The sequence below is a fragment of the Macrobrachium rosenbergii genome, chromosome 23 (assembly GCF_040412425.1).
Source record: "Macrobrachium rosenbergii isolate ZJJX-2024 chromosome 23, ASM4041242v1, whole genome shotgun sequence".
Taxonomy (NCBI): Eukaryota; Metazoa; Arthropoda; class Malacostraca; order Decapoda; family Palaemonidae; genus Macrobrachium; species Macrobrachium rosenbergii.
This window is the reverse complement of record NC_089763.1, coordinates 6,269,966-6,292,722: the sequence shown is the minus strand read 5'-3', so window position 1 is coordinate 6,292,722 and position 22,757 is coordinate 6,269,966. Positions and strand designations below refer to the sequence as shown.

At 35.6% G+C, this 22,757-nt stretch overlaps 1 protein-coding gene and 1 pseudogene across 1 annotated transcript; one reads left to right on the top strand and one right to left on the bottom strand.

The window, feature by feature from the left end:
• Positions 1-18,357, top strand: part of LOC136850978 (uncharacterized) — a 19,995-nt pseudogene extending 1,638 nt beyond the window's left edge.
• A 923-nt stretch (positions 18,358-19,280) lies between these two features.
• Positions 19,281-22,425, bottom strand: LOC136851241 (cytochrome P450 2L1-like). Its single transcript, XM_067125196.1, has 5 exons — positions 22,300-22,425; positions 21,424-21,604; positions 20,895-21,012; positions 20,521-20,665; positions 19,281-19,856 (listed from the first exon to the last, which is right to left on the bottom strand). The coding sequence occupies exons 1-5, from the start codon at positions 22,418-22,420 to the stop codon at positions 19,669-19,671; spliced, it is 753 nt and encodes a 250-aa protein (XP_066981297.1). The 5' UTR covers positions 22,421-22,425; the 3' UTR covers positions 19,281-19,668.
• Positions 22,426-22,757: the final 332 nt, after the last annotated feature.

Here is a 22,757-nt window from a genome sequence, read left to right as displayed (position 1 = left end):
AATAATAATGATAGATAACAATAATGATAATGAGAATAACAATAATTATAACAATAATGCATAACAATTATAACAATGATAATGATATTAAAAACAATGTAATAGTAAGAACTCTGCCAACAAACAATAATATCAACAAAAACAACAACAACAACGATATTTATAAGTGTTTCTGTTCTCTTTCAGGTTGCTGAAGTTGATTCTGAGCAAGAAACTGATGCTGTAATTGAGAGTCCACGTCAAGCTGAAACACCTCAGAGCGATTCCCCGCCCCGTCTTTCGTCAGCTAAAAGGCCTGCTGACGAAGTGAAAGAAGCATTTCACTTGATGAAGTCTCTAGCACAACATGTCACACACGGATGAATATCATGTGTTAGGTGAAAATGTTGCCCATAAACTGAGATCATGCGGACTTCTGTCTTTGAGGTATCAATGGCACAGCATAAGATTAATGAAATCATTTTCAACTTGGATATGGGATATTTCGGGGAGGGCGACTCAATTCACCCAGCACACTTCATATACAGGACAAAGGTATAATTCAGGGTTTCCAGTGTCAACATCGCAAGCCATCCCACAGTACTTTACCGCCCCAAGTGGTGCCTCTACTCCAAGTAGCTCTCCCTCCCCAATCATGTAGTGATTATTGTGATTAGAATATGATTCCAACATAAATATGTTTTTTTCTAGTAAACACACCTTTCATATTGTTCTTAAATGCCATACGGGAGAGAGAGAGAGAGAGAGAGAGAGAGAGAGAGAGAGAGAGAGAGAGAGAGAGAGAGAATAAAACAATGAATACTTCTGGTTTACTTACCTTAACATACCCTTTCAGTGCTGAGATCAAAGCTTCACAGACCTCAGGAACCACAGCTGAGATGGTCTGCTTCGATATCCTGAAGGTGTACATGATGTGAGGCTCGTAAAGGAACCTCCACTTGCAAGATACTTCAGTGTAATAGCCAATCTGATGTCGGGTGTAATAGCCTTTCTGTATTTTGTATCCTTTCGAGATATATTTGAGCCGCCATCCGTGAAAGTTGTTCAAAGTCAGTTGTGGACATCCGAACAAAATTGGTGAAACCTCCTCCATCTAATCTCAATTCCGTTAAAAGCAAGTCGCCATAGGGCCTTTTTTAAAAACTTCCTCACCCATATCTTTCGCTTTTTCTTGGCCTTCCTTGACTTTATCAAAAGTGCAAAGTAAAATGCAGACGCTGCTGCAGCAACCTCTACACTCATCACAGGCATGACGAAGACTTGAGGTGTAGACAGAAAACATTGTTTGGAAACACTTAACATATAATTTGCAAACTGTTTCCAAACAGTTTGCAAACTGTTTCCCAACTGTTTGGAATCAAGTTTTCGGAAACAGTCTCCAAACTGTTTGGGAACAGTTTCTCAACATTGTTTCCAAATAATGTTTCCAAGTGTGGACAGGCCTTAGATGTATGAAAACATGTGTGCGTTGGAGTTGCCCATTCAAAATCCAAACCCTTCTCTCTCTCTCAGCCCAACAACAATAAAAATCACTGAGAAAATTCACCCCTCTCAACCTCACCAAGTCCAGGATAGTGTTTCGGCATGGGCGCCATTAATAAGTCTCTCTTCTCTCTCTCTCTCATTGTGTATCACATGTTTCTTCCATCAAGACTGAATCAACTCGTTGCATATTATTGTTTATTGTTTCGACCTCAGGTCACAGTCAATTCCACTGTCTCTCACGGCCGGCGTCAATGCAATATAAGCTGCCTGGAAAAATCACTGAATTAATCTTTGATTTCTTGAGCCTGAACATTCGGCGTACCCCACCAGCGTCACTATGGAACCACACGGCGCACTCAACCATCCATACGCAAATTACACGGACTCACCACTTGTCGGGAGTTGCCAAGCAACTTCAGTTCTTTACATAATATTGCATAATTGTATCATATTTCAGTAACTGACAAAGAAAATATATTCTAACAGGCGGTAACAAACAAAGATAAGTATCTTTGCGAAAATACCACACGCATATTGTCAGATTGGTGAAACGGAGAGTAGGATGGTTAGTGTCAACAGTCGTATTTTCATCCTGTTTGAGTTGTCATCTTGTTATTTCCAAAACATCGGTGTGATTACAAGTCTGCTTTTCGTTTCTCCTTTCTGTAATGGCACCGTATCGTCACTACTTCGCTATTACGATAATTAATAAAATTATTGTTTATTCGTGTTAAGTAATTACTGAACTAATGTTGCAATTTACTTCAGAAATATTTTCTCCGCTTATTTCCATTCAACATTGTTATTTATAACCTTACAAAGAATGGTTGGTACAGAACTATCATAGCGTCAAAAATGAACGAAAACATTCTAATACTTCGAAGGAGAACCCGTCGGAAGCGATGGGCGCAGACTTCGAAAAAGTGTCTTGGGTCTCCTTCAGTGCTGATCGATCCTGTGTCTGTAGAGGAACTCTGGATGTAAAGAGGATGGAACCACTCCCAGGAGAGCCATAGAGGCTGTGAGACCGTCCATTGTAGGTCTGGTAAAAGGCCCACCACAATCAGTTAAGAGGAGTGTTTTCTATAGGACTATTAGCTAATGCATCTCAGGCCAAGATTGCTGGATGACTCATTCAATTTACACTTTTGAAGAATGATAAAATTTATATATATATATATATATATATATATATATATATATATATATATATATATATATATATATATATATATATATATATATATATATATTACACAACCCACACATTATATATATATATATATATATATATATATATATATATATATATATATATATATATATATATATATATATATATATAGCATAATAAATATTATATATCTCTATATATATATATATATATATATATATCTCTCTCTCTCTATATATATATATATATATTTATCTTTCCTATATATATTTATATATATATACAAATATTTGACATTTTATATTTCATCTCAACCTATATATATACTTATATATATAATGCAATATATATATCATCTCAGCGTCCTTTACAGTTAGACATAATATATATATTTATATATTTATATTTATATCTCACCTCTTCCTATCAGGGTTGAACTGGATTAAAAACTCTCTAATCTTTCTCTCTCTCTCTCTCTATAAATCTTATAGTGATGTCCCTCCCCGGTATTCTTTCTTCAATTAAATTGCCAGAAATGTTTTTTGACATTTTAGAGTTAATTTAGTCAACTCTATTCTATTCCAGGCTGAACTTGTATATGTTTTTTTTTGTCCCTCAAGTGGCATTTACTATTCATCTCAGTGAGTCCTGAAAACTACGGATTAGACACTAATATCTGTCATTTTTTACATTTTATGTTTTATCCCTTCTCACCCCTCTTCCTATCGGGGTTGAACTTGGATTAAAGGGCATCGAGAGTATAACTATTAATCGTTTTTGGTAATTTTTACATGTCACCCCCCTTCCTATACCCAACCCCTTTAGTACCAGTGATGTCTTACTCCACAGTATTCTTTGCGAGATAGTAAGTAATATGTATACAGAAATGACGTATGATGTACCCATAGAGTTTATTTAGTCACTAAGTCTACAAGCAGCACCAGCCCATTTCAGAGAAGTACTTCCCAAATCAGCCCCATTTTGTCCCCTTTTGGCCTAGTGATGTCTTACCCCACAGTATTTTTTTTCCATTTGGCAAGATATATATATATATATATGTTTATTGAAATTGTAATGCATTTAGAGTTAGTATGAACATAAATACACACGGCATGTATATTATATACACATATACATACACACACACATATATATATATATATATATATATATATATATATATATATATATATATATATATATATATATATATATATATATATATATATTTATATATATATATATATATATATATATATATATATATATATATATATATATATATATATATATATATATATATATATATATATATATATATATATATATATATATATATATATATATATATATATATATATATATATATTATATATATATGTTATATGTATGTATGTGAATGTGCATTTATAGTGCATATAGAAACACTGTACACACAATATGTGTGTAACAAAGAAGCTACGTTTCCAAACTTCTTCCTGACTTATAATCCGATTGCAATTAATCTGCATTCCTCAACTCGGGGTTCTTTAATCCTGTCATAAAATCCTAATTATCTCTCCCCCGGGCTTTCCAGAAGAAAGAGGCCGTTCCGGGACATGGCCGTGTTAATTTACAAATCTGCCACCACTTGAAGAATCAATACTATTATTTTTTATCGCATTGTATCATTTGTTTTCATCAGTGAGTCTGGGCTAGATATCGGGCATTAGTACAATTTATTTAGGTAATTTGAAACTACATCATCCTCACCTTACCTTTTGATTAAAGCAGTTTAATGTATGACTTCAATTCTTCAGGTTTCAGTTCATTTTGCGTCTTCGTGGTCAGATACGCAAGTGTCAAGCTGTTTACCGTTTCAGACCTAGCATGGAAAGGTGTGGCGACGTCTGCCACATCTACACTATATCCAAACTTAGGTCAATGTTTTTTATGAATCAGATCTGGGAAAAGTGGCGCAGTCTAAAACGTACTACATGTTCGTGGTCATTTTAGTTTGGCTATGATATTGATAACTCGAATATATACCATTATATGGTATATATACATTATACGGCCTGTCAAATAAAAATATGATGATTAGTAACAACTATAATTTGAATGATTAATTGTTGTAACCTATTATTTATAAATTCTAGAATGTCAAAAAGGAAGAGTTTTATATACAACAGATAAACTTCCATACATGATACAATGCACGTGTGTCGTTTCTAAGAGAATGTTATTTCCCATATGTTGTCATGCTGATAATCCTATAGCCAAGGGATAAATTGTTATTATTATCATGGCTGGAAAGAGCAGACGTATAAATACGTGACAGTGGTGAAAGGGAACGGCCGTATATATGTTAATAGTCTTATATGGGTTAAAATACATGGAATAGGATACAGAAACTGATAAAAAAAAAAAAGCTAACGTAGCCCCAGCACTCAAAAGATAACCGCCAGGGAGGGTGGTTGCCATGTTGTGTTTTTACTTTTGCTGACAGTCTGGGTAGCGTAAATTTTTGCTGACCGCACTCTTAGCTGGCAGTTGGGGGCAACAAAGCTGCTTCCCTTAGAAAACAGTTATTGGGTTAAATGTTTGTGGACCTGTTTTGATAAGTCTGATTTCAAAAATACCTGATTAGTAAGTTTTAAAGGGAGCTCAGTGTTGCCTTCAGAGTACTCAGTCGTAATTTTATTGTTATGAGAGTTCAGTTATCTGGCTGAAGTGAGGTAAATTTTGAAAAATGATTATACACTAGATAACAGAGGTAACTTGAACACTTTGTGACAATACCTATATGTGATTATATTAAATTGATAAAAAAATGCGCACAACAAGCCACCATAAACAAGATGCATTGGGGCAATGAACTGTACATTGAAGAGTCCATCACGCCACACTTTCTTGGAGATAGTCTCAGATTTCTTACTGGTGCCTATTGTCTTTCATCTTTTCCTCAGACTTATTTTTGGACAGGTGTCAAACTCCTTAGCTTTAACGGATTCCATTTTGAGTTCTAAGATGTCTTTTCACAGCCATCATCTTCCAGTCTTTCATCATGACACCAAAGGCCTTATGGATCCAGTGCTCTGACTTCGAAGGCTAACCTACATCTGTCAATCTTAATTTAAACCAACAACAAATCACAAATCCTGGATGCGAGTCAAGTCATATAAATTTTTGATACTATCTTTATATTGTTTAGATTAGTCGGTCATGCTTTAGTTTTTAAAAGGTTACATTGATATATCATTATTTTATTTTCACAAGAAAAAACTGTTTGATATATCAATTATTTTATTTTCTCCAAAACGAACAAGCTCTTGAAAAATTGTCCATCTAAGCATTATTTCTGTGTAAAACTGAATGGTTATTCAATTTCTTACTAAGTAACCAGTAAAAAAACTGAAGTTGAACAATTAGAAATTCTCGTCGAAAATGACCTTTAAGAAAAAGCCTGATGGTTGCTATTCCTTGAAATATAATTAGGTCACTTAAACGCCGAGATATAACAACCACCACCTGAATATATAAAATGAATGACGTTTCGTATTTTAGTTGCAGCTTCTTGATGGGTCAGAGAACATTGACATATCTAAAAAATGAAACATATGATAGACAATTAAAAACAACCGCGAAAAAGATGATCAGTAAACCATTTTAACAAAAAAAAAAAAAATGGCGTATTTTTGTCGCTGTAGCTACATATACCCAGGGATAAAAACGAATCTATTTTTTCTTTCAGACGTAAATTTTGACGTTGCAAAAATCCATAAAACTCTATTCTGTTTTCCTGTGTGGAAAAAATTTCAAATTAAATTCTTGGAGGATTTCAGCAAAGAAAATGATGAAAAAGTGATCCCTTCATCTCAATAAAAAGGAGAGAACAAAAAGAAATTAACCCATAAGAGGCCCCGAGAAAGCTCTCTTTTGATCTTCTCTTAAATTGCAAATAACTGACAATCCCATTTTAATCACTGAACAACAAACTTATTCACGATTTATTTATTTATCAACCTTTTCCCTGAGATATCTCAATTCTCAACTTTCAGTTTTTCGATATTTAAATTGATTTTGCATTTATTTTTGCGCAAATGCTTCACAAATAACAATGAACATTATCTGATTTAAATTGCTCCTGAGCGTAAAGCACATGGTCTTGCATTTATACTCAAGATTCCTTTTTATTCGTGTATATCTTTCCTCGCGAGTCGCATTTGAGGAACCAGGGAAACACAAGTATTGACCAACAGCCTCTAAAAATAGGACTTTCTAGATCGCAGACCTTCAACCAATAACAAGTTCACCTCATTTACGAGTCAACCCATTTTGGGCGGAACGGAATGAATGCGTTATTTTGAGACGATTTGAATTTCCTTTAAAAATTAACGTCTTTTCTATACAAATTCTAATCCATTATATTATCGTGATTTTATATAGATTTATTTTATTACTATAAATAAAAAGCAAGGTCATCAAATCATATCAAAATATAATTATGGAATTTTTTGTTATTTTTAACCTTTTTCGAACGTTGTTCAGTATTTGTAAATATCGATGCATTCTTTCCAGGACTTTGATTTCCATGGTGCCTCAACCCACTTTTCGGCTGCCCTGCACTGACATCACCAAGAATCACCCAAAGAAAAAAATGAAACGTGTATCGTGCCAATCCCCAGAAAATTGGAAAAAGAGAAAAAGGAGAACTGGGCCATTTAGGTCGACAGTTCAAGACCAAGGTGTCTGTTATGTTTTTTTTAGAAGCTATTGGAGTGGAATTGTTTGTAAAAATTAGTCTGTAACAATCATTTGTCAGACAGAAAATAGGAATATGATTTTTACGTAATATGGGGTGTCTTAACAGGTAATAACAGTTTGTGTGATTTCACTGACCAGTCGGCTGTTGTTTAATAGGCCACGGACCGCATAGTAGGCCTCAGGCCGCTGCCGTACCCTAAAGCCAGCCGTGCCCTGCTGACTGTTAAGGCATTGCCCAGATGTTTTGAATAGAACGTTTAGGCTTAAGCCAGACAAACTACTGTGTTTAGGCTAAACCCAGTTGCCTAATCCAAGTTCAACGTTAAATATGACTAGCCTGGGTGTTTTTCCATTAGTTTTCATGTAACTCTGATGAATTTGACATTAATTCTTGTACGAAATGAACATTTTCACCCATAATTCATCCCTGGCATCCCCATTTTGTTTCCTGTAAAGGACCTCCCCAGTGAAAACCAGAGTGTTTGTTAGTGGGATCAGATATGAGAGAAATACAATGATGTACCAAAACGTTGGATGCTGGGTGTTTACCTGGCTGACAGTATCCTGAGACCCTGTCTGCCTGAAATGATACCCTAAGAATGCCACAAGTACTTAAAAGTAAATTAACAAATACATCCTAACCTAACTCTAACCCAAAAAATTAAGGTTCTTACCAATTGGGTCTAAGAAATTGCTTTGCCCTTGTTTAAAAGAATGCAGGGATGCATCTAATTTGACATAAATGAGGGTGTTGAGTCCAAGAGGAAGGGTCCTTGACCCCACAGTTCTAAACATGGGAACCTCCTATCAGTAAAACTCCTCATGCGGGGCACTACAACATTACTTGAGATTTTTTGCAATATCCCTTCGCCCCTAGCTGCAAAATCCCTAACTGTACCTTCATTCATATTCTTTCTTCCATCTTACTTTGAACCCTCTCCTCCACCATCTAACAATTGTGTCAGAAGTGTAACTGTTGTTCTCCATCTGTTACACCTTTCAAACCAATTTAATGTCAGTTTCAGTTTCAGCACTGAATGACTTCATATGTCCCAGCATTTGACTGCAACTGGTTCACTTTTAACTTTTAGAACTGTACTCTGTTGTTCACCTTTAACTTTTAGAAAGGCAGTACTTTGTTGAGGGTGCTAGCGACAGCAAAGTCTTCAACAAAAGTATGAAACTCTTTGTGGTATGGGAGGGACACTTGCTACCTTGAAGGCTGAGCACTTTATGGAAATTCTAGATGAACTCTTATGTTATAAAATTTCAGTTTAGACACTTTTAGAAATAGACAGTATGGCAAAGTACTACTATAAATTCTCAGCACAAATCCCAGACCATTTGGCTGAGTCCTCTTTGTTTTAGCCCATTAATCTGAAAATGGAAAAAAATAACTAAAGATTAAGGTCCATATTAAACATATTCTCATTTCATGTGCAACATAGGCTAAAGGCCTTGGAGTTTAAATAGGCAAATCACTTGCAAGTGTTTATGCAACTATAAATATAAATATAACCAAGTATGAAGTATTACAGACCATTTAGGCTAACAAAAAATTATGCAGTGAAAAGTTTAAATTAAAAGTACATTATCTTAGAAATAATTGAGCAGATATGGAGTCATGACAAAATTAAAAGTATACTCATGTAGCCTATAGGCCATAGTGTAGAGAGGAAGTCTTGAGAAAGAGGGAATGCATAGAGAATTAATTATTGTATAAAAATAACTATTAATTTCCTATGCTCCATCTCTAGAGGAAATAAAAATGTTCCTCCTTGAGAGACAGTTGAAGCAGGAGTGCCTGTCTGGTAAAACCACAGTATCTAACTGGCATAAAGCTGTACCTCTTGTTTTACTGTGAGGCTACAACTTCGTTCTCTAATGGAGCTCGTTTGATTAATCACCTTATAATGGCATAATTAAAAAATTTCAACATGTAATAACTATTTTGTATGTAGTATTAATAACTTGCACTCATCATGTTTTGGTAGAAGAAAAATAATTACAGATGGTTATCTATTTTGTGGTTGAAGAAAGGTAATTCCAGGTGGGTATCTAGTTTGTGGTTGAAGAAACAGTTCTAGATGGTTATCTCGTTAGTGGCCGAAGAAAAATAATTTCAGACTGTTAGCCAAAGTGCAGACTTTGTTTAGATGTTTGAAATTGAAAGGCTAGTCTCAAACCTTGACCTTTTGGATTTGGGTGGCTAATGATTTAGGTAGCACCAGCATTCAGCAACAAAAATGGCTTACATTAGTGTTAAACATAGTTATTGCTTCTAAGTGATGGAAATTAACCTGCAAACAACAGGCTTTAGCTCCAATCAGGCAGAGAGAGTGAGTTTGCACATGCAAACACACAATGTTATTAAGAGTTTATAGCATGTACTAATAAAAATATAATAAAAATAATAATAATAATAATAATGATTATGATGATAAGTTTCTCAAACTGCAGCTCATGCCTCTATAATGGTCTGCATGCATTATAGAATGAGGTTGCTATTACATATGAACACAATACACTATATATATATGATTATATGTCCTAGAATTGCCACTGTATAGGAGAGCAGCTTCATACTTAGCAAAAAATAACTTTTATTTAGGAAGAAAATCACTAATACTTGGAGACTGTTAACCCTGTAAAGATGATGATGACCATGGCTACTGATGCCAGGTACTTGGTGAAATTGGTGTTGCATGACTTTAGTTGTAAATATAGCCTATAGTAGTAAATATAGTACAGTTACCTTGTTCATGCTCTAGAATGAAACGTGCTCAAATAACCTCGTTTGCCCATAATTGATGTATTGAGTTAATTTGTGCCTTTCTGAAAATATAAAAGGAAAAAGTGGGTATAATGTACCTGTACTTGTAAAAATCTTTCAATGGGTTAACAGGCTTCAGTGACTAAACCAGTACCTACCAAGAATAATCATGTAGCCTATAAAAGTCTTGAAGTTTTATATCTATGAAAAAATGCAATTTATCTTTAGAATTGCCACGTTTTTGCTAAATTTCCATACAGTACTTATAACTCTCCTACTCTGCTGTTAAGGAAATATTTGAGAAAAGTAAGCATGAGGTTTTTTGAGACTTAAATTTCTCAGGTATTGTTGAATTCAGTTTTATATTATTTTATAAGTTGTTAACACAACCTGTCCAATTTGCAGTACCACATCTTACCCCATGATCTCCAGAAGTAATTAAAAAAATATGTTGATTATAGACTATAGTGTTTTCTAAATTAATATTGTAGTGTTTATTGAAAACAGCAATAAAAATAGCTAATTTCCTGACATATGGTGGGCAAGAATCACTAGAAGATAAGGAAATCATGTTTAAAATGTTGAGAATGTGTGAATTCATGGTACATTTTAAAGAGGTCTCATTACAGTGCTTTGCATTTCAGACTTTTAATGATATCTATGTATATATAGTTTTAGTAGAGATCTGTATACTTTGTCAATCATCAGTGTATTGTGTGTTCATTGAAAAATACCATTTTTGTCTGTGTTGAATTTTACATGATTAGTTGATGAAATTGAAATTAGAAAACAGGACTGTGTAACTGTGTAATGAGATATAAAGTCCATTTGTGGAAATAAGATTATGCAATGTATTTTGTAAATTTATCTTCATATATAATTTAGCTATCTATTCTTTTCAGTTATGATGAACAAAATGCCTACCTTTATGGTTTGATTAGAAGGCATGACATTCAACGAAAGCGACAACCAGTCTCAGAACGTAGGACTTGTTCTTATAAATATTATGTGAGAATAAAAGGAAAAGAGATTCAGGTTAGTAAAAGGAATGTTCAGGTCTTTTTTTCTCACTTACTTTCCTTAACATCTCAAGTTCAGAAATTTGACATCTAAAATTTAATTGTTCTGAAAGTACTAGAAGGCAACAACTGTTATATAATTTAAAACAAGTTGTGACCGAGTTGAGGGGCTCATGTATTTTTAAAGTGCAACAAAGCTTCAGAGATTACGTTTTAGTATTCTCTTCCTTAAATATATTATCAATAATACTCTCTCTCTCTCTCTCTCTCTCTCTCTCTCTCTCTCTCTCTCTCTCTCTCTCTCTCTCTCTCTCTCTCTCTCTCTTTAATTTAAAACTTATTAAATTACGTAAAATAATTAACAGTACTGTACAGTAATATTGGTATGAATAATGAAGTAATAATACAAAATCCAAGAGAAAGCTGTAATAATACAAAATCCAAAAGAGAGCTGTAATAATACAAAATCAGAGAGAACTGTAATAATATAAAATCTAAGAGAAACCTTAGTAAAACAAAATCCAAAAAGAGAGCTGTAATACTACAAAATCAGTGAGAAAGCTGTAACAATACAAACTCCAAGAGAAAGCTTAATGAAACAAAATCCAGGAGAGCTGTAATAATACAAAATCCAAGAGAAAGCTTAATAATACAAAATCCAAGAGAAAGCTTAATAATACAAAATCCAAATGAGAGTTGTAATACTACAAAACAGACGTGATTGGAATCAGTTCTAGATATAAATATTTCTCCTCCTTGGAAATGAATCGTCCGAATCGTGAACTGTGGACTTTTTCCGGTTCATAATCGGGAAGTATAATATACAATTCGAGTCTCTCCGGTTCGGTAACCATGTTAATTCCAAACATGTTTCCAGCTGGGCTAGAAGTGTTGTTTAATCAGGTTCTTTTGTTACTTTCATTTTATTCGTTCGACACCTTCTTGAATAGTTGTAAATTTCATATCTGTTTCCGTTACTTGCAAAGAAAGTAGTGATAAGTGGTAGGTAAAATCCTTTTATATTACTCTGTAATATAGTATCTGGTTGTCATTAAAGTAATATCTGTTCTAATGCTTTTGCATTTTTCATTCAAGGAGAAAGTTCCTACTGTCTAAAATATATAGCAAATATATAGCCTATCCTTATATTTGTATCGTACCCATAGCTGCATACAAAGCTGAAAACAGAACGGAAGAATAAGTCTGTACAAAATTACGGACAGAAAAGGTCAGGCAAATATTGACTGATCGGTACAAAGAGACAGACGAAAAAGGATACAAACTCTTGCATATTTCATTAACGGCATATATTTTTTTGGAATAACAAATATTCTTCAGTCTAAATTTTAAAGTCCTTTAAATATAATACTTCAAAAGTTGCAGTTTTTCACCAAAATGTCTAGAAGTCTTAATTTATATATATATATATATATATATATATATATATATATATATATATATATATATATATATATATATATATATATATATATATATATATATATATATTGTAGTCAAGGTTAGAAATACTTGGAGATTCACATTTCCTTTTATTGCTTCCATGTTTCGTGATTCATAATCATCATCATCAGGAAGTCTATGGAAAATCAAATAAATTAATAAAAGTTGAATCGGCTAAAACTGAATTACGTTAAAACACTAGCCATTAAAATTTATAAAGCTGTTCAAAATTACACATAAGAGCACACTTAAATTGGTTACACAAGAGCACATTAAAAATAGTAAAATCACAAAACCCTCAAAAAAAAAAAAGAATAAAAATTTGTCTAATTTTAAGAAAATTCTTTTTTTCTCTCTCTTTCAATAACAGAGAAACAAACAAAGACAGTAATATACTATAAAAAAAAAAAAAAGGGCAGAAGACGCTCACCTTACAATGCAAACGATGAACCACACTAACAGTAAAAGAAAAATATATACAGAAAAAACCAAACAAAAGATCAGAGGTACAAATAGTAATGACCTATGGCAAAAACAATGGAATTGAGGTAGTTTGCGTGTTTAATGAGGGAACCCGTAGTTTAATGTTTAAAGACTCATAAGTATCTGTGTTTTGCACTTGGTGGCATGATTTCTTATGGAGGATAGCTCTGGATTGGAGAGTCGGCATCCAGTTCTATAGCTCACCCCCTTATGAGAGTCGGCCTGACCCTGAGAAGCCGCCTGGTGGATCCAACATATGTTCCCAGACTACATCTGGGACAAGTATATTCATAAACAACACCAGACGACATCAAAGGGCAGAGCCGATCTTTAAACCCGAAGAATGAGCCGATTGTCTTCGGATTTTTCGGGATGAGTTTGACGTCAATGGCCCCAAAGTACCTCTGAACGATCCTAATGAAATCCCTTCTAAAACTATCATCATGTGAAAATGGGAAAACGGCGTATATAGGGAGTTTAGGGACATTAAAATTTACTGTAGGGCTGAATGATTTGTTCAGTAGTCTGGAAAGAATTCTATAGAATGTTTTGTGTGGAAAGCAATTATTGTTAAAGTATTGTTGCAGGAAAAAGGATTTCTTCATGAAAAAAGGGCCCAAGGGGGTGAGCTATAGAACTGGATGCCGACTCTCCAATCCAGAGCTATCCTCCATAAGAAATCATGCCACCAAGTGCAAAACACAGATAAATTATGATGATTTTAAAGTTATTGGCCAGGCACAGAAACTGCAGATACTTGAGTCTTTAAACATTAAACTACGGGTTCCCTCATTAAACACGCAAACTACCTCAATTCCATTGTTTTTGCCATAGGTCATTACTATTTGTGCCTCTGATCTTTTTGTTTTGTTTTTTCTGTATATATTTTTCTTTTACTGTTAGTGTGGTTCTATCGTTTGTATTGTAAGGTGAGCGTCTTCTGCCCTTTTTTTTTTTTATAAGTATATTACTGTCTTTGTTTCTCTGTTATTGGAAAGAGGAAAAAAAAAAGAATTTTCTTAAAATTAGACAAATTTTTTATTATTTTTTTTATTTTGAGGGTTTTGTGATTTTACTATTTTTAATGTGCTCTTGTGTAACCATATGTGTCCGTGTGTAACGTTATTTTAAACTTTGTGTGTATGTATTTAAGTGTGCTCTTTGTATGTAATTTTTGAACAGCCTATATATATATATATATATATATATATATATATATATATATATATATATATATATATATATATATATATATATATATATATATATATATATATATATATATATATATATATATATATATATTTATATATATATATATATATATATATATATATATATATATATATATGAATGTCTTTTCTGTAATACTACAGTGTAATATGAATATAAGAAAGCCCATAAAACACTATTTAAACGTTGAAACCATATATTTCGGGCACTAGCTTCTGTGCCCCTGTTCACTGGTAGAATATGGACAGGTGGAAAATTACAATGGTATATATACAAAAACATAAAGGTATGGCCCTAGGCCTCCGATGTTATGGAGGTGGCGTTTCTTAAGAAGGAGGAGAATGACCAAATTCCCTAGTGGTTTTTGGCCTCATTAGCTCCCGTTTGGCGATGGATCTGGCGGTCGCGTTTCTTGGGTCATCTTCCTCAGGAGGGGTTTGAGGATTAAGGTGTCGATGTCATCCAATTTCCAATGTCCTCCTGACAGGTTCATATTGTTGGTTTGATTGATGATAGCAGATTCCAGCATCCTTCTTTTGTATGGACAGCTACTTTGAAAACCAACTCCGCCCCACTCCAGTTAATGACATGCCCTGTATTTCTGATATGTAGGAAAATTCCCGAACTCTCCGAAGCGTAACGTACTGATCTTTTGTGCTCTGTTATTCTTTGCAAGAGCGATCTACCTGTCTCGCCTACGTAGATGTCCTGACAATTACTACACGGTATCTTGTAAACTCCGGCTTCTTCCCTTTTGTTATTTAAGTATACGTTAACGAGCGAACTCCCGATGGATTTGGGATAATGGAAAATGAAAGGATTGTTAGGCCTGAGTTGTTGGAGGCCTTTTGGATGTTTTCATCGTACGGAAGCTTTATTTTGTTGTTGAAATCTATTTGTCTGTTGTGAGTGGGACTCCTATAGTATATTTTATTCGCTTTGTTAATAGCCCTCTCGATAATGTGTGGTGGATATAGCAGTTGCGTTAGGTGTTGGCGGATCGTGTTAAATTCTTTATCCAGGTACTCATTTGAACATATCCTAAGTCCTCTGAGGAATAGGTTGCACCCTACCATGATTTTTACGGAGACGTCGTGGTAGCTTAAGAAATGAATGTAGGAGACAGCGAAGGTGGTTTTCTATATACTGTAAATGCATACCTGTTCTGTTTTCTTATGGGAAAAGGACGGAAAACTGCCGTTCCTAGATGCGCTGATCATGAAAACGGAACAGGCATTCATTTCATTAAGCTACCACGACGTCTCCGTATAAAATCATGGTAAGGTGCAACTTATTCCTCAGAGGACTTTAGCACAAAAGTTCAAATGAGTACCTGATAAAGTAATCAGAAGTATACTATGTCATTAACTGGAGTAAGTGGGGCGGAGTTGGTTTTCAAAGTAGCTGTCCATACAAAAGAAGGATGCTGGAATCTGCTATCATCAATCAAACCAACAATATGAACCTGTCAGAGGACATTGGAAATCGGATGACATCGACACCTTAATCCTCAAACCCCTCCTGAGGAAGATGACCCAAGAAACGCGACCGCCAGATCCATCGCCAAACGGGGAGCTAATGAGGCCAAAACCACTAGGAATTTGGTCATTCTCCTCCTTCTTAAGAAACGCCACCCATAACATCGGAGGCCTAGGGTCACACCTTTATGTTTTTGTATATATACCATTGTAACTTTCCACCTGTCCATATTCTACCAGTGAACAGGGGCACAGAAGCTAGTGCCAGAAATATATGGTTTCAACGTTTAAATAGTGTTTTATGGGCCTTCTTATATTCATATATATATATATATATATATATATATATATATATATATATATATATATATATATATATATATATATATATATATATATATATATATATACTATACTGTATACTTACACATATAGATATATATATGGTCACCCATTCAAGCACTGACCACACCCAATAAATACTCTTCAAAAACGTACCTGCCTTTCTTTCCGACGAAACTAAACAGAATTAGCCGATAGTTTCTGCGTCAGCGTGACTATTCACTTGAATTATGGGTATGTATAGCCTGATAGTCACTAGTATAAACGGCAAGCAATATACAGTGCTTGTGGCATCCCGTGGGCACTCACCGGGCAGGCAACTGGGGCATTCCATACCCAAATGTCGTACAGCAAAAGTATTTTAGATGCATATTTCAGCGAATATTTTCGGATGAGGTGTTTATTTTCCATGTTAAACATCCTTATCTTTATTTAGTTATTTATTTTCTATCATTTTATCTGTTTTCTTCCTCTGAAACCAGACATACAAGAGGGAAGGCGCTTGCAGCCTGGAGATATAGAGGCTGGAAGAGAATTCCTAAACCTTATCGCTCTCTGTTTCTCTTTCTCTCACGCCTTTGAATCTTTTTTTAATAATTCCCTCTTGTAGTTGGCGGCCATTTTGTAACGCCAGGTTACTAAACCGCTAAATCAGTGCATCGGGAAGGACCAGTTTAAATGGTGAAATAAGACACGTGATCACAGTCTATGTGGAGAGAGAGAGAGAGAGAGAGAGAGAGAGAGAGAGAGAGAGAGAGAGAGAGAGAGATTACCAACTCTAACTTCATTTATCTGATGTTTTTGACACAAGTGATAAATCAATAAAAAAATGGCTGAGGTGCGAGATTATGTGGCAACCCTTTATCAATAGAGCAGTAAACAAAAAATTATCATGATAACTATCACACCAGAAGCTTTGAAACTATAAGTCTTATAAGACTGCCTCTGTTTATTATTATTTTTATTATTATTATTATTGCAGCAAATGACTGATCAAATCTACTCTTTTTTCTTCCGCTTATATCCTGAGCATTCTTTCATCTTACATCCTGAATTCCTTACTCTTATATCCTGAGGGCTCCTCCTACCTATGTCCTTAGGATTCAGACATCCTCTGGACCTTCTGCTTTCGGTTCAGCTGTTCTCAGCCTTTGTCAAAGGCTCTTAAAGAAACTCCTTTCATCTCACAGAACTGGGAGCAGGGTGAAAACTAATCTGATCTTAGAGTAGAGAAGCTGATAGAGTTACCTTTGCCACACGGTCTTGAAAAGGTTCTTCTTCCCTTAGAACTTAAGGCTGAGGCTAACGTCTTTGTTGCCTTTGTCAGGGATGTTTCAGAAAGGACGTTTCTCATAGACCTGAAGAGTGGGTTGAAAATGACAGTTCTTGCCTCCTCCATAGACTCTTGAAAAGGCACGTCTTTTCTTGGAGCGGGAATGAAACTGATACAGTTCTTGCCTCTGTTATAAGGTCTTGAAAAGGCACTTCCTTTCTTAGATCAGGTCTGGTACTGAAAGAGTTCTTGCCTCTGACATGGGCTCTTGAAAAGGTACATCTTTTCTTGGAGCGAGGAAGGAACTAATAGAGTTCTTTCCTCTGTCATAATCTCTTGAAAAGGCACTTCGTCTACTAGACCTTGTAACTGGCACATCTCTTTAGAGCGGGGATGAAACTAATAGAGTTCTTGCCTCTGTCATAAGCTCTTGAAAAGGCTCTTCTTTCCCTAAAATAGGGTTGAAACTAACAGAGTTCTTTCTCCTGTCATAGGTTCTTGAAAAGGCACTTCTTTTCTTATAACTGGTCTGAAACTGATAGACTTCTTGTCTCCGTTATAAGCTCTTGAAAAGGCACTTCTTTTCTTATAACTGGGCTGAAACTGATAGACTTCTTGTCTCCGTTATAAGCTCTTGAAAAGGCACTTCGTTTACTAGACCTGGGAACTGGGCTGAAACTAGTAGACCTCTTGAAAGTGAAAAGGCACTTTATATAGTAGACCTGACAGCTGGGTTGAAGCTGAAAGACTTGCTGCCTCTGTCATCGGTCCCTCTTAGTTCTGAGAGGTGGGAATGGCGTTGCCAGAGTTCTAGCCTTGTTCAGGGCCTCTCAAAACAGCAGTTCATCTTACTGGCCTCAGCTGGAATCAAGCTGGTGGATATCTCCTGAGAGAGGGTGTAGTTTTCAGTTCTTAGGACATCTTTGAATTCTTTAAGGAAGGTGAGTTTCTTTTCATTTATTCAAGCTCAGAAGATTCTTTTAATTCAGCTTTTGAAGAGATTCGCTACAGGTTTAAGAGAATGGTGTCTCTGAACTACGTGATGTCTGATGAACAAGTTCGTCTACACATACCCAGTGATAACACATTTGAAAGACTTTACATAAAGCTATATTTTCACTGAAGAAAAATCAATGGACGGGAATAAAGTGAGTGACTAGAAAAGCGAAAATAACGGCAGAACTGGTGCAGACGGTAAGAAATTGACATGACCGGAAGTCCATAAAAAAACAAAAAACAGTTCAGCAATGTTTGCTTTTTCTATACCGAACCTCAATCGTGACGTGGGTTCCAGCTAATAAACACAAGTACGCGCTTACTTATTTGATTTCTTAGCATCTGTTTTTTACACATAAAAACTTCCTTCGTCATCCTAACTTGCGACTCTTGACACAGCCACACTGCGTCTTGCGTCTGGCAGTAGATTACTCCACACACACTGGAACAAGGGGACCTTATGCCAATAAGACTATAAATAAACACGACAGACACAGTGGTCAACGACCCCTAATATTAACATTATTTGCATATAAAACTTCTTTAAACTTATTTTACATAAAAGGATACATTATATATACAGCTATGTTATGTATGTATTCAAGACATTTTATAATAGTTGGGGTGCCTCTTCCACGTGATTAATTTTGTATTAGAGTCTTTCCATACAATTTCCAAGACAATCTGAATTTAAGGAAATTAGATGAGACCAAAGTTTAGGTAATTCGAAGCCTCAATCAAGTAATTTGCTTTTAGGTTAAGCTGGCCTTATGCCAGCACGAGCAACGCTGCTCCGTAAGATTATAAAAAGTCGAGGTTGTATTTTTGTTGTTTTATTAATGTTACCAGACCACCAAAATGTTAATCATACTAAATAGAATCAATACGATTTGAAAGAAAAGAACTCTCTATGGAACATAAATCAGGTAAGACAGTTAGCCTATTATTCAATTTATGAATTCTTATTCCAACGATTGTTTGAATATATGGGCAATAATCATGCAATCAGAACAAATCATTAACTACGAACACTTTTCCCCGGAAGTTAACCATCTCGGGGAGGTCCCGAGACCGGATAGACCAAGTTACTTAGACTTTGAGGTAGATAGACTCGCGCATGGTCTAACGGAAGTTCCGTTCTTTGAAAGACTAAGTTCTCGGGCGCATACATCGTCTCCTATCTTTGTTGGGAGAGGCAGTGCAAATCAAGGATTCCTGCTGGTAAAGACGACATCCTGTTTCCTCGCCATGTGAATGATCCTGTTGTCGAAGTCTGGCAGCAAGTCGATGGTCTTTCCCTCTGGTGGACCAATGGTGAAGTTCTGGGCGACGGTGGCTGTGAATATCATCAGTTCCATGCGCGCGAGAGACTCTCCTACGCACGATCTTTTGCCTGGAAGATGGAATGGAATTCCGTGAGAGTGGTAATGTTTTTGCTTGTGAAATGGAGATGATGAACTCTACATGAATCATGAGCTTTTGTCTGGAAAATGGGATTGAATTCCGTGTGAATACTGAAAGGTGGAAACTGGAATCAGACTGTTTGTGATTGGAATTATAGTTTTTTCTTTTTGTTCCCGTGAGAGAGAGAGAGAGAGAGAGAGAGAGAGAGAGAGAGGGAGAGAGAGAGAGAGAGAGAGAGGCTGTCATGCACTGAAGTGTCATAGGTGGCACTTTGTAAATTTCCTTGTCCTAAGTGTGGTATAGTGTGAAAAGTAGTGACGGCCTCTGGAGCTCGGCATAGTCTACATGGATGATAATGATGAATGTATAATCCGCTTATCGACATTTTAAAAATGATATCCTCCTAGGGACTTCGTTTAATAACATCCTTTACACTGTTATGTCATTATAGCTTGCTTTTGTCAAACCTTGGTCACGGTTGTTTATTTAACAGCACACACGCTTAGGTAGGCCTACACACATAAGTCTATACACACATGCGAAGGAAAACGGAGTTCAGAAAGGCAACAGAAGAGCACCCAACCATACTGCCGTAAGAAAAGATGAGAACTCCTTTTTCGCCATAAACGAAAATAAAGTACCCAGCTATTTACCTGTGCTAAAGGGCAGGTAGCCTTCCTTCCTCATGACAAACTTTCCCTCTGGACTAAGCCAGCGTTCAGGGAGAAACAAATCAGGTTGATCCCAGTACCTTGGATCGGAATGGATAGATGCTGTTACCGGGATGATCATGCTTCCCTAGGGGAAAAGTAAAGAAGAACTGGAATCATGTACAATCATCAAAACGTGTTTGAACTTCAGTTATTAGTATTATCATCATTCAGGAGATGAGCCCTATTCATATGGAACAACCTCAAGGGCCATTGACTTGAAATTCTCTCTTACTTGCCCAGTTAACATGGGTGGAGGAATCAGACTTTTGTGAATGGTAGAGATAATCTGTTATGTTGTTGAAAGTAATTCTTACCTTAGGGATCTTATACCCAGCTAGAACCACGTCCCTGACCGGAGAGTGAGGTAGGCCTACGTTGGTGAGACTAGACATGCGAAGGACTTCGTTGATCACGGCCTCAGTGTAGGGAATCCTTGAGGCAGAAATACGATTCAGTTACCTATCAACTCTAAAACAGGCCGGTCTCAAGACCGGATGAAAGAAGACCATTGTGTATAAGGTTAGCGGCTCTTCATTATGAAAAATATCTGCAGCTTTAGCAGAGCTTTTAAAATTCCTAGAGATATGGTACTAATGGCAGTGGATTGAAAATAGGTAATCAGTTATCTTCTATAATGTTAGAAGTACTACGCTCACCCATTGATCTCGAAAGCATCCTGCTTTATATAGAAAACTTAATTAAGATTCAAAGAATAAATTATATTTTGGCAATCATCAAAGGGTTTGTCGCATTTGGTAATTTACAAGACAGGAGCGTTAGGCCTACGCCCTGTCCTTTATCTCTCTCTTTTCATTTCATCTTTTTTTTTTTTTTTTTAGCTACCTGGGTTTATCCTCCAGCGTCACGAGACTGCCACTTGGGAGGGCACTGTCCAGCTCCTCTTGCAGTTTCCGCTGCTTATCCGGATAGGCCGCCAAGTAGAGGAATATCCACTTCATGGTGTTGTACGTCGTGTCAGTTCCGGCGAAGAGAGCGTCGAACAGCACTATTCTCAAGTCAGTCTCTGAGGAGAAGCCAGAAAATAATGTCACTAAATACTCAAGCAGCACTCCAACTAATGAACGCAGAGAGTTAGGAAGAATATGTTTATGCCTTTGGTAAGGTGCTGATCAAATTTGGAAGCTATAAAACCTAAGATATGTCTGTGAGAACCACGTGACAACGCAGTAAATTAGGCCTATGTTGTTGCTGAAACTGATAAACTATCACAGGCGGTGAAGTTCATATCCTTACCGATAGGAAACTTATCTACAGACTCTATAGCACCCTATCAGTTCGTCGCAAAAGGAAGCGAGCCTTTGGCGATCTTCATGATGTTCTTAATGGGGCAGATTCAAAGTTCGTTTCCCTAAAGCATTATTATATTTAGTATATATATTTGTATCAGTTGTGGGTTAAAGGGCTTTCGACCATTCTCTACAGTCACTGATACTGGTAATTGTGTTGGCTTTGGGCTTGGTACTTTTCCCAGATTAGTCGACTGTTAAAAGATTGCTGGAGAAAATTTTTTGGGCTTTGCTTTCATGACAGTATATGCATACATACACACACACATATATATACATGTATAAATATGTATATATATATGTTTATATATACATATGTGTGTGCAAACAGAAAAATAGAACCAAGGACTTTAGCAAGAAATGGAAAGACTAAAAATATACAAGGGGGCAGAAGCAAAAGTGAGGAAACTACCGTTGCGAACGCCCCCAGCCTCCCCCGGATTTTCCCCCCTGTCCTTCATCTCCAGGAGGTAGGCGTCGATCAGGTCCTTCGGGTCGTCAGGATTCAGGGACTCTTTGTGTTCCGTGATCATCTCCTGCAGGAGGGAAAGTTTTTGCTTTTTTGAATGGAAGGAAATTTTAGCGGAAATCTGCATAGTAAGCATAGGCAATGTATTATATGTATATATGTATGTCTATGTGTGATATATATATATATATATATATATATATATATATATATATATATATATATATATAGTATACATTTAAATATATGTATATATATTTATTTATTCATTTTATATAAATACATTAAAATCCTATAATATATTATGTATATAACATTACGAAATTAGTGCTAGGGCAATAACTGTAAAGCCTAATTAACTTTACTCGAAATAATTATCACTCAAGAATCACTGAAAATGA